General features: G+C 43.2%; 1 protein-coding gene across 8 annotated transcripts in view; it reads left to right on the top strand.

Moving 5' to 3' along the window:
- Positions 1-12,782, top strand: part of CNTN2 (contactin 2) — a 66,397-nt gene that overhangs the window by 37,110 nt on the left and 16,505 nt on the right. For all 8 annotated transcript variants that reach the window (XR_014566036.1, XR_014566037.1, XR_014566038.1 and 5 more), the window contains exons 6-14: positions 2,025-2,234; positions 3,257-3,356; positions 4,378-4,553; positions 5,060-5,196; positions 8,395-8,524; positions 9,679-9,829; positions 11,033-11,160; positions 12,005-12,180; positions 12,413-12,533. Coding sequence is in view for 5 of the 8 variants with exons in the window: in XM_083745947.1 (XP_083602073.1) it covers positions 2,025-2,234; positions 3,257-3,356; positions 4,378-4,553; positions 5,060-5,196; positions 8,395-8,524; positions 9,679-9,829; positions 11,033-11,160; positions 12,005-12,180; positions 12,413-12,533 (1,329 nt within the window). In the remaining 3 variants the exon portion in view is untranslated. The remainder of the gene's footprint in view (positions 1-2,024; positions 2,235-3,256; positions 3,357-4,377; positions 4,554-5,059; positions 5,197-8,394; positions 8,525-9,678; positions 9,830-11,032; positions 11,161-12,004; positions 12,181-12,412; positions 12,534-12,782) is intronic.

The raw sequence follows: 12,782 nt of genomic DNA, 5'->3' as shown, positions 1-12,782 counted from the left end.
ATGCCCATGGAAAGCCCATAAGCAGGACATGAGTGCAACAGCGCTGTCTCTACTTTCAGTTCCAAACATCTGGTATTCAGAGGCATGTTGTCTCAAACGTTGGAGCAGAACATTGCCATTTGGGCTAGCAGCCGTTGATAAACTTATCACCCATGAATTTGTCTAATGCTCTTTTAAAGTGTGTACCTTGTTTGGTAGTCAATTCACACGAACCTAAGAATATCCTTCTGGATCAGGCCAGCAGTTCCACCTAGTCCAGCATTGTGCTCTCACAGTGGCCAACTAGATGGTTGTGTGAAACCAGCAATCAAGGCACTCTCCCATCCCATGGCTTCCAGCAACTGGTACTCAGAATCATTATTGCCTTTCACCATGGAGGCAGAACATAGCTGTTATGGCTAGGAACCCTTGATAGCCCTACGTTCCATAGTCAACTGTGAAGTACTTTCTTTTGACTGTCCTGAATCTTCCAACTTTCTGTTTTCTTAGATGGCCCTGAGTTTCTAATATTATGAGAAAGGGAAAAAACAATCCACTTTCTCCACACCTTATGTAATCATGTCCTCCTTTTGCTGTTAAAATCACTGATTTTTTAAATTTTGTGGCAACAATTATCCTTGCAAAATACTGGAAACATGCTGCCGTTGTTTTCTACACCAGAATGCTTAAGCCAGACTTCAACATAGCAGAAATTGATAAACTACCAATGCTCTATCCCAAAGGAGAAATGTATTGCATCTAAATGTCTCTCTGTTTGATTAATGGTTAACATTTATAATATACTGGAATATATATTGTAATTACATTGTCTCTGAGAAGTCTTTTTTGTAATCTTATATCAGATTGAAATAAATTAAAGAAAAGGGGGGAGGGGAAGAAAAGAAACAAAGCTCAAACTTTTCCATTTTGTTCATATAGGTCTGAGTAGTTTTCCCTTTGCCCTGCCTCTGTCCCTTGGAAAACCTCTTTCGTGCCAAATTGGAACAAATGGCAGTCCATGGAAAACCCAATAACCTGCTAAACTGCAGGTTATCACCAAGGGAAAGCAGCAGGCAAAGAGAGGTGTAAATAAGCCCTAAGTTGTGCCTGGTCTTTATGGATGAAGCAATAACCCGCTTATCAAGTGTAAACAGCAGTTGCCATGGGATAGTATTAAATGCTAGTCCTACTCAGAGTAGACTCATGGAAAGTAATGTATCTGTTTAACTTAGGTTCATTCAGTTCAGTGGGTCTACTCACAGTAGGTCTTGGTTTATTACATCCCATGCTTTCTTGTATGTACAGGCAGCTGAAATGTGAAGTGTTCTCTAAGAAACATGAATTGCTCTCTTCATCTCAGACTAAATTCTGCAGCTGTGAATTCTGGAATTCTCCCACGAAACAGTGAAAATCAGTGCTGTCGATTTCATGCCAGAAGCTGATATTGTAGAAATTGAATCATTAATGCTCTTTGTATAGGCGAATCTGTAGTTGAATATTTCAGGGATGTGATTTCAGTTCATCCCTACCTCCCACCCTACACGTTTTGATTATCGGGGACAGCATGATTATTACTGGGTGGGTGGGGGGTTGCAGTGCATGTAAGGAAGGGAAAGAGCATGTGAATGAGAAGAGATCTCTTGTGGGGATGGGGGTGGAAGAAAGGGAATTCTGGTATGGAAAACTTTGAGAAACCCCTGGCTGAGACCCACAGGACTGTTGAACTTTAGCCCACAATCTGTGGTATGAGGAGTCGGAAGTAGTAAAGGAAGAAATCAATAGCAGGTCCAAAGTTCTTGTCAAGAAATTGGAGGGCATCAGGTTCAGTTCTCTAAAAATGACCATTGTGGGAGCATTGTACATCCTGTCTAGAATAACAACAAATACTCTCACTTTTGTTTCTTTGTTCAGAGTGAATGAATAGCTACTGGACTGAGTTTGTGTCTCAGTCTGGGAAATAGTGTACCGAGGTCAGCCTCCAAGCATCACTCTGATACAGAGGAGCCAGTGTTTCACCCTCTCCCTCTCTCTCCCTTTGCACACAGGACTTGCATACCGCTGGTTTGTGAACGAATTCCCCAACTTCATCCCAGCAGACGGAAGGCGTTTCATCTCCCAAAAAACGGGAAACCTTTACATTGCTAAGACAGAGGCCTCTGACCTCGGCAACTACTCCTGCTTTGTCACTGGCCAGATTGATTCCATTCAGAAGAGTGTCTTTAGCAAAGTTTCTCAGCTCAATCTTCTCAGAGAAGGTCAGTGCACTGGCGACCCACAATGTTGGAAGGCCAGTTGAACAGATCCCTCTGAGAGATACCCTAGGAGGGCCAACTCTAGAGGGAGGCATTTATGAAGTAGGCCGGCAGAGTCTGTGACCCACCAAGCCAAACATATCTGCCAGCCATGTATGGTGTCCTATGAGCAGTTCCTTGCCTACTTGGGACTGCAAGATGCCATGATCCCTGATCACAAAAGGTCCCCTGTTGTACTATTCATGGGGAGTGGGGAGCCTTCCATGCAGCTGGGTGATATTCAGTGCTTATTTCCTGGCCATCTGTGTTGAAATCTGAATCCTCCTCCTTGGAGCCAACCAGTGGCTTTGGTGATCTGATTTTTTTTGTGGGTGGAGAGGTAGGTTGTTCTTACCATCCCCATATAGCAGATTAGGTTGGGACAGGTTAAGAGAGAGTGACTGGCCTAAGGCCACCACAGGGGGATCTGCTATAGCTCAATGGTGTGGTACATGCTTTGCATGTAACAGGTTCCAGTTTGATCCCTGGTCTCTCCAGGTTGGGCTGGGAAAGACTCCTGTCCAAAACCCTGGAGAGCCAGGGGCTGTCAGTCTATCCCAGCCTTTCCCACCCTGGTGTCCTCCAGATGTTGTTGGGCACCTACTCTCATCTGCCTCATTCATCCAGCCAATGGTCAAGTGTGATGGGAGCTGCTGACAGAAACATCTGGAAGGCACCAGGCTAAGGGATGCTGGTGTAGATGACACTGAGCTAGATGGAACAGAGGTGGATCAGGATTTCCTTACTCTTCCATCACAAGCTACGTCAGAGCAGTGTGGGTGATGGCTGTGTGGCAGCCACGGCTGTGCCACACCAGTAATGTAAAAACTGGCTCTGCAAGTACACAAAGAAGTAACTGCTGAACTTAACTTATTGGGTTTTGAACGTGCACTTTCTCAAAGATGAATCATTTTGGAGGCCTGTGCTTTGCAACATCCTGCATGGGTAGCTTTAAAGCTTTCAACCTCTTGTCCCCCTTCCCACAGATTCCAGGCCGTTTGCTCCCAGCATTAAAGCCAAGTTTCCTTCTGACACTTATGCTCTGGCCGGGCAGCTGGTGGCTTTGGAGTGTTTTGCCTTTGGGAAGTGAGTACTTGTGTCAACTGCATTTAGCCTCTTGCTGGTGACAGCAGAAAAGTTGCAGGCCAACATAGTTATGAATTGAATATTGTAGACTCTGTTCTGAGGAACAAGAATGCAGAAGGTGAAGGAAGAATAGAGCTGCTGTTTTAAATATCAGAGAAACACTGTCCTGAAGAAAGTTTGAGGATCATAGGTTCTTAGCCTGCATTATCTGGAACATAACCAAGCATACATTTGATGAAGCCCTATTCCCCATCTATTTTACTCCTTTGCCCTGTGTGTGAGTGAGGTTTTTAATAATCTGAAATATTTAATAATCCTTTAGATGACTTTTGGGTGTTGGACAGTAAATGTTGACTAGTTTGAGCTAGGGCCCACCCAAGAGTGGCTGGTGTGGTGATGGGGAGTCAGCCTCCCAGCACTGGTGATGCTGCCACTTACCTGGATGGTGCAGGGCAGCAGCGAAGTCAGGGCTGCCTGGGTGCACAGATGGAGCCAACCAGGTGCTGCCAGTGCACCTGGGTGGCCCTGCCGCATCCAGGTAAGCAGTATTGATTCTGGTGTCAAGAGGAAGGTGCCATAGCACTGCCCACCCCACCAAAATAGCACATAGGCTGCTCCTGAACTCGCCAGAATCTGTTTTTAATGTTATGCATTTGCCTTCAAATGGTTGGTGTAATAAATAAGAGTGCCTCTGAGCATGTGCAAAGACCACACCAAACTGAGAATCGCAGGTGGGTAGGTGGTAGTGATCCCCCCCCCCATCAACAGGATATGATTTGTAAGAAGACTTGAATGCCAACAGAACTCTTGTTTCTGTAAATTAAGGTGTGGGTTGTGAGAGACAATGATAGTTTACTAACAGGTCAAAGAGAAAAGCTTGGCTAGTTTAAAAAATGGAAGACATAAGGCTCACAATGAGGAAAGGGAAATAATTGAATTGCACTGGATTCCACTGTTTGTTGCTGTTGCATTGATGCTGAAGCTTGAAGTGCCCTTTTACAGAGGTTTATTTATAATCTAGCCCTGTCCCTCGAATAAAATGGCGGAAGTTGGATGGTAGCCAGTCCTCTGAGTGGATCACAACGGAGCCCCTTCTACAGTTTAAGGAGATTGGCTTTGAAGATGAAGGCACTTATGAGTGTGAAGCTGAAAATGCCCAAGGAAAAGACACCTATCGGGGCCGCATCATCATCCAAGGTAAAGCACTCCTGGAGGTTCCTTCACAAGTATCTTATCATTTTATTATATTTCTATCCCACCCATCCTCAGAATGCTTGGGGCAGCATAGTTGGAGCTCCCAGCAATCCCTTGACAGGCAGCCATCAGCTCTACATCTTTCCTAGTACATTGATCCAAATGAAAATAAAGTTTAAGGTCCCTCTTGAACCTTTCTCTGTGCTTTTCATATTTCCCAAATAGTGCACAGAGTGGGTGGAAACCTAAAGCATAATGATGAAATAAGGGATTGCTAAGGATGGAATAATCTGCAAAATCTAGGGCTGAGATGGGTTGTGCAAATCTGTGAACCTCCAAGTTACATGTTTTCCCCATTTTTAAAAAAAATCAATGTTTTGGAAATGAAATGTGGTATGTTTGGGGTCGCACATTGTAATAAATTCCCACCACAACTTGAGCATCATGAATCTCGCACTGCTTCCTGTCTGAAGTGCATACGTCCCGTTCTGTTCTTGTTCTTTTTATAGCTCAGCCAGAATGGTTGAAGGTCATCTCAGACAAAGAGGCTGACATCGGAGCAGACCTTCGCTGGAGTTGTGCTGCAGCTGGCAAGCCAAGGCCTACCGTCAAATGGCTACGGAACGGGCAGCCCTTAACCTCTCAGGTAGCCCATCTGTCAGTGGCATTGTGGTTGCCTTTTGTAGGTGGGGTACAAAATAGAAACGCCACATAAAAACGCAATAATAAATGTGAAACCTGTTTAAACGATGGGAGCAACGGAAACCACAGTTGAAAGTACAAAGCAGGCTACCTGCCACTAACTAACTAATAGAAAACTTAGGAGCTGCCATACTAAGGTCAAGAGAAAGGATTGAGCATTCTTAGGGCCATGATTCAGAGGTAGAGCATCTGCCCTGCATTCAAAAGTTCCCATAGTCAATCCCCAGCATCTCCAGGCTGGGAAAGTCTCCTGTCCTAGAGAGCAACTACTAGTCAATGTAGACAGTGCTGAGCTAGTTAGACTAGTGGACCCTCCATACAGGCCTGTGTTTGGCCACCTGTTGTCAATTCTGTAAATTCAAGCCAGTAGCTACCTGGAAACAACCTCAAATGCTCATTTCTCCTGGTTATGTTCTTAGGCCCAAACTAGATGTGACATTATGAATGCAGTTAGCAGTTGTATGATTTTAAAAAGTAAGAATTAAGAAGTAGTAAGTAGCTGTGGGGAAGACTGATCTGGATCAGAACTGTGTAGGAGGAGGGGAGGATTTTATTTTGGTTCTTGCACCAAAGGGATGTTTCTTTTAGCTGCACGGAGCAGCTGTGCAGGGTAGTCTGGATTTGGACCACAGCCAAGACAAAGGGTAAAATGCCCCTTTGGGATCCCAGTCCAAATCTCGTCCCCCAGCATTTGCTATATGTTTTCCTTTAAAATAATCACACAATTGTTAATTGGATGAATAATGTCACAATTTGGTTTTGCTCACATTCCGTACTATCTGCCCCAGTCGGTATTAACTTAAGCAAGAATTAGTGGTACTCAAGATGTGAATGAGCTATAACTGGGTAATAAGCAAACATGTTAATTTGGATTGTTAGGGGATATTTTAACTGAAGGGCTTTTGATGCAAAGGCAGAAAGCTTAAAGAATAAGGATTAAGCCAAAGTTGTACTAAAGCCGAGAGACTTACATGAAAGGGCAGTGGACTTTGGAGTTCACATATTAGCTAACATTGTGTGACTTTTCCAAGAGCAGATCAGAAAACAAAGGAAGGGCTTTAAATACAGAAATCCTTGCTACCCTTCAGAGAAATACATGATAAAAATACAGAGCAAGCTATGTACCATTAGCCTATTTAGTGGCAGTGAAAGCAGCAAAGAAGGCATACTTTGCTGCCTCCATGGGAACCTCATTTGACATCCAGCAGAGCTTTTCCAGGTAGTATGGGGCCTTTTATGGTTTGGTTCAAAGGAGGTGGTAGAACTGACAGTAGCTCACTGTGATTTTTTTTGCAAAGCATTTTGAGAATAAAATTGCTTGACCTTGCCAAGACTTTGACTCTACTGTTACAGCAGATTAATCTCTAAAGGTGTCCAGAGCACTGTCTAGCCCTGTTATGTTGGATAAGTTTCAGTTAGTAAGGCATGATGTGGACAAGTACTTGGATTGGTCTGGGTGACCACTTACACTCTGGACCCTTGCCCCTCTTGGCAGGTAAAAACTAGCAAGGAGGAGGATAGCTGGCAGAGCCAGGGAAGCGATTAATAATAAGAGGGAATAATAAAAAGGCAAGGGTAAAAAGCTGTGGTAAAACCTCTCTTCAATAAATCCTATGTGGATTCGGAAAACCTAAGTAATTACCATTCAGTTTCCAATCTCCCCTTCTTGGGCAAGGTTCCTGAGCAGGTGGTCATGGACCAGATCCAGGTGCTCTTGGAGGAAACTGATTTTCTAGACCCATATCAACTGGGGTTTAGGTCCAGTTTTGGCTCAGAAACTGATTTGGTTGCATTGTATGATGGCCTCTGTTGTGTCATAAATCTTTCCTTTTGCTACACCAGTGTGCCACACTTTTGATCTGCAACAAAGAGGATTGCTACCTGCCTGCTTTTAAGTTGGAATTGATAGAGCTGCACCTTAATGTACAAATAGCAAAACAAAAAACAAACAACCCCGGGGTGATCTTTGTAAGAACAGAAGTACACATGCTCCTGAATGTCCCTTTCTGCTCCTTTTCCACAGCATAATCGTATATTTGTCTCAGAAGTAGGTTCCATTGAATTTAGTGGGGACCTCTTCCCAGATACATGACTTTAGGATTGCAGCCTCACATTGTTGTACACATGGGAGAGACCCCAGTTGCTTCGAAATGCATTAAGAACTTGAGCCTTAACTTTTGCCTCAAAAACTGTTGTGTTTTTGTTTTTTTTTTTGTTTCCCCCATAGTTGTTTTGTTCTTATTTGCCACTTCTAAATTGTCTGACTGGAACCCCTCAGCTACTGGATATTTTTAATCTGCATTGCAATGCTAGGATCTTTAAATTATAAACTGATGTCTTTCTGGGGGGAAATTGGTTGGAGAGATTTCTAGGCACGAAAGCATGGGCCAGATATAAATATTGGGGTCAGGCGTTCAATGGAGTGAATCTGCCAAGAACATGGCGTATTCATTTGCATTGTTCTGTTTTTCAAGACAATATATCCAGCTTCGGGTGAGCAAAATATCAAACAATAGCTTTTTAAACTGGACAGATATCCTTAGAGATGACGTTTGCTGTGCTTCAGTTGTTGCACTGTTTCTGTATACCAAAGTTGGTCTGTATCTATAGACAATTTTCCAAGGGCTGTATAGCAATGGAAGGCAGGGCCAGAGGCTAAAGTTGACAGAGAGGTTAATGTCTCTTACCTGTGTTTGGTAGGCTGAATTCCAGCAAAGAAAAAGGCAGAGTTTTCTATACATAAACTCATTACAACAAATACACATCTCTCCATTCAAACAAGAGGCACGATCACTTTTCAGTGAAATTTTCCAGTCAGGACAACCTGATGAGGAACAGTGAGGGGTCATGGCGTTGGAGACAGACCATGGCCTAAAGAGACTCCCTGGGGCAGAAAGAAAGCCCGAAGAACCACATTTGGAGGGTCCATAGGCCAGAGGCTAACCATGCCCCCTAGGCATATGCACAGAGACACGTGAGTGGCAGCAGGCACAGAACAGGGCAAATGTGTTGAACAGCACAACCATGTCACCACTGAAGGGGTAATGTGATGTTCTCTACTGAAACTCACTTCTGTGTATATAGCACTTGCATTTCATGCTCTGTGTTGTGATCTAACCACCTAATCTACTTGTTTGCACAGAATCGCATTGAAGTGAATAGTGGGGATTTGAGGATTTTAAAGTTAACAATGGAGGACTCTGGGATGTACCAGTGTGTAGGAGAGAACAAGCATGGCAGCATTTATGCAAGTGCTGAATTGGCTGTGCAAGGTACGTTCTGGATTTCTGTGGATTGTCTGAGCAATACCGATATGCTTTAGAAAGGGGGTTATTTCTCCAGAAGTGAGCTCTGTGTGTTGAATGGGACTTGTTCACTAGTATTAATGCTTGGATTTTAATCTTAAATATTGGCAGATTCCCTGTCTAAAAAGCAGTAAGATAATGGACTGGCCTAATACTTTGCCATATTGCTTCATGGTGAATTTCATTTTTAACATTTTATTTTCTTTAGTCCTGGAGGACTGCTGTTAACAGATTGTATTCTAGCAGTTTTAGTGGCAAGAAAAATCTAAGAAACCTCAAATGGTTTTAATTTGAAATGTCAACATCTGCTTAGGTTATGAGGCAATACAGTATTTATGGCCAATCTCAGTTGGTTTTTCTCAAAGATCAAGGCACTGTCGCAGCCAAGACTGAAATATGCCTACATGCATAGTGAAACTACCAGACTTTTTCATCCATATTGGTATGCGAATTCAGTCTGATGTAAGATGAATAGAGGTGAATTAAACTTCTCTAATTAGCCACAACATGTTCCCCTATATTGTTTTTTAGCACTATAGATTTTATTAACTGTGTGTATTTCTGGCTCATTTGCTTTGACAGGACTGAACAGAAACAGGCAGCTGCCCTTTTAGACATTGAGCACACATTTCAATCAGTTTCAAATTCAATGACTTCTGGGGTTTGGGGTTTTGAAGTTCTGAGTTTGAAAGTACACTTGGAATCAGTAATCTTTCTGTTCAAAATTTAAGATGTAGCTATTTTGAAGTATTAATCAAGCTTAGGTTTTGACATTTTATTCTTCAAAGTGTTCAATTTCAGACTTTTTGGGCTTCAGAGATCTGAACTTGCAGCATGCTAATTTGCAGTGTAAAACACGATCACATTTGCATTTTGTTCAATGAATTGGAGGTTTGCATAGTTAAATTTGTCTCACTTGGACTAAACACTGAGCCACTTCACTGTTACAACATTACTTTAGGTGTCCAAGTAACAGACAGGCAACTTTATTTAACAGAAACCATGATATATGTTATCGTGTTATTTTTGCACTATTATAGGATCTACAGGAAGCTTGCCTTTACCATTCCCAGGGCTCAGCATTCGTAAAACCTACTTAATCATTTTATTTTCCCCTTTAGCCTTTGCTCCAGATTTTCGGCTAAACCCCGTGAGGCGACTAATACCAGCAGCTCGAGGTGGAGAAATCATTATCCACTGCCAGCCAAGAGCTGCACCAAAGGCCATTATACTCTGGACCAAAGGGACTGAGCTTCTGAGCAATAGCTCCAGGTATGAGGACCCTTAAGCTAGTTCCTAGCTAAGACTAAGTAGCTTTGAGCATGCAGTCCCTTCTCAGTGCAATTATCCTGCTGGCTTCTGGTTAGCTTAAATTTATTGTGTGGAACTGATCCCATGCGTGTTTACTTGGAAGGGTGTCCCGGTGTGTTCAGTGAGGTAAGTCTCCTTAGGATTGATCCTTCAGAAGCAGTATCTTATTGCGTGGTGGCTCTGCTCTAAGCCCCTTGAATAGTTTTTTTGGGGGGGAGTAGTATCTGTTGTCCAAATGGCAGCTTGACGGAAAAGCATGACTTGTGCAGGAATGTGAGAGGCTTTTATTCAGCACTTCAGTTGTACTAGGCGGCTTGGATTTTGGAGCACCACCTACATTTACTATGAAAATCTAGCAAGCAAGAAGCAGTGTTGAAACTGCGAAGGAGTGTCCTCCCTGCCACACAAGATGATTTCCCAGATGGTTAATAATAAGAGTTAATAATAGAAGAGTGGTAGACAGTTGCCAATCCTTAAACAACTTGTACAGAGAACAGTATCCTGAAAGGAATTGCACAGGGGAATGTAAGCTTGAATCATATCACCTTCAGGCAGCTTGAGGCAGAAAAATGGCAACATCCTTTAAATAAGTGTATTTCATACATGGAAGTATTCAGCTTTGCATGTATATCTTGTCCAATTATTTAAGAGTAAGGACATGTATTTCTTTTTGCTGAAAGTTAATCATAGCTACTATTTGATATCCTAGCCTGCTAATTTAAAACTTCCAAAAGTAACTAGAGTTGCTTGTTTGCTTGTAAAATAACATAGTTATCCAGTTGTTTGCTGCACCTTTAACTGCAGCCTGCATGTGAGACCCACCTCCACCTTTTGAATCTCCTTTATGCTATCAGGTGACCAGATGTAAGATAACCCCTAACAGGGGGCAGGACTTAGGATCCCCTTTTCCCCCAGTAACCCTTTCTCCTTTATCTCCTAAAACAAAACTAAACACAGCTGCCACGCTATCGCTGCAGCCCAGTGGCACCTCAGTCTTTGGAAGGTCAATGTTATACAACGTATTATTTCCAATACCTTTTAGCTGACGCATTTGACAGAATTCATCACTGCCTTCATGCTACATGTCCCGTGACAGGCAAGCGGGTCTGTGGTTGGCTGAATTATTCTCTTACTTTCTCCTGATGGGCTCTTCTTCCACTTCAGCATCACCATCACTCCAGATGGCACCTTGATCATTCGGAATATTAGCAAATTAGATGAGGGCAAATACACCTGCTTCGCAGAGAATTTCATGGGCAAAGCAAACAGCACAGGAGTTCTCTCAGTTCGAGGTAAGGGCATCTTATTGCCACTGGGACCAAATGTAATAATGCAGGGATTCTCAAGCTTCCTACCCCCAGGGCCTACTCAAGAAGGCTGAAAATTACTGAGGCTCACAGTCACAAAATTCTCTTATTTGTCCCATAACAGGTCTCCTCAGTTATCCCCTTCCTTTCTATTTACAGTTTGTGTTGCTGTTGTTGTTGTTAAATATTATCATTTTATCTTGTTTTCTCATTTCCTTCAGCACCTCCTCTGGCACTTTCCCCTCAGAAGAGGGAGCCCTTCCCTCTCCCACTAGCCTCAGACTTCTATCTCTCTCCCACCATGCAAGGAATCATTGAGGCTGACCTTAGTCCCGCCAAAAGGCTGTGGCATAGCTAGGGGTGGGGTAGGCAAGTGAGGAAACACCGGGCAAGCTGTGGCACTGAGGCCCTGTGGCGGGTCTCTGCGTGCTGTTTGAGAAACACTGCAATCATGGAAAGGTCAACAATACATTTTGCCATCATGTCTGCCCTGGAAGTACTACAGCAAGAGAAGAGTGTATTGCTAGTTCACTGAAGTAATTAAAGTGGGCTTCCCTTCCTTTCCAACCACATTAAGCCCACAGTAAAAGATACAACTGGTTCAAGATGACAGTGTTGCAGCCCTTCTCACTGATTTTTTGGGGATGGCAGAACCATAACGGAGGTGCTCTGGACTTTCCTAGTTTATAGTTATTTTTTTTCACCAGCAAATCTGCATTCAGAGACAGATGCCATTCGTCCTGTTCTGTGCCTGTGTTATGTTAATGAAAACTGATGCGCACAAACAACTATTTACAACTAACCATCGACTCACCTGCTTGTTCTGCAGATGCCACTAAAATCACCCTTGCACCATCCAGTGCTGACATTAATGTAGGTGAAAATATTACCCTTCAGTGCCGTGCCTCTCATGACCCAACAATGGACCTCACCTTTACTTGGTTCCTGGATGACTTTCTCATTGACTTTGTCAAGTCCGAAGGCCACTACAAGCGAGCTAGTACAGTGAGTACTGCAAATCCCATGATGCCCTATAATTTCCAGAAAGGTGGTCACAATTCAAGGAGAACCAATTACACTTCTACCTTTTCATTGGGATGTCCTCTGATAGATCTCACCATTTGCCCACTGCTAAGATGCTGCCTGATTTTCTGTTGCCTTTCTTCTCTTTTAAACTTGCATGCCGCAATTTCTCAGATTGGTTCTGACATTATTCCTATTGATTCTTCTATCATAGAAAGAGAACATTGGAGACCTTTTGATCTTGAATGCTCAGCTGAAACATGCTGGTCGATATACTTGCACAGCTCAGACAGTGGTGGACAGTGCTTCTGAGTCAGCATTGCTGGTTGTAAGAGGTAATTTTTCCTGTCCCGCTACCCCACAATTTTTGCAGTGATAAGTCCAAACAAGTTGTCCCCTGCCTGCACTTGCTCCTGCTCCCACTCCCAGAAAGACAACCAACTTATATTCTCCACAAAACAGTATAAGAGCTGAATATTTATCTTGCCACCCAACTCACCCACTGGTCAAGCTATAGAGTAAAGTTGGCTCTATCTAGTAAGCCTGATGCCCTCCACATGTTTTAGGCTACAATGCCCATCATT

Source organism: Podarcis gaigeae (genome assembly GCF_964106915.1).
Source record: "Podarcis gaigeae genome assembly, chromosome: 6".
Lineage (NCBI taxonomy): Eukaryota > Metazoa > Chordata > Lepidosauria > Squamata > Lacertidae > Podarcis > Podarcis gaigeae.
This window is presented reverse-complemented; position numbering and strand designations above follow the sequence as displayed.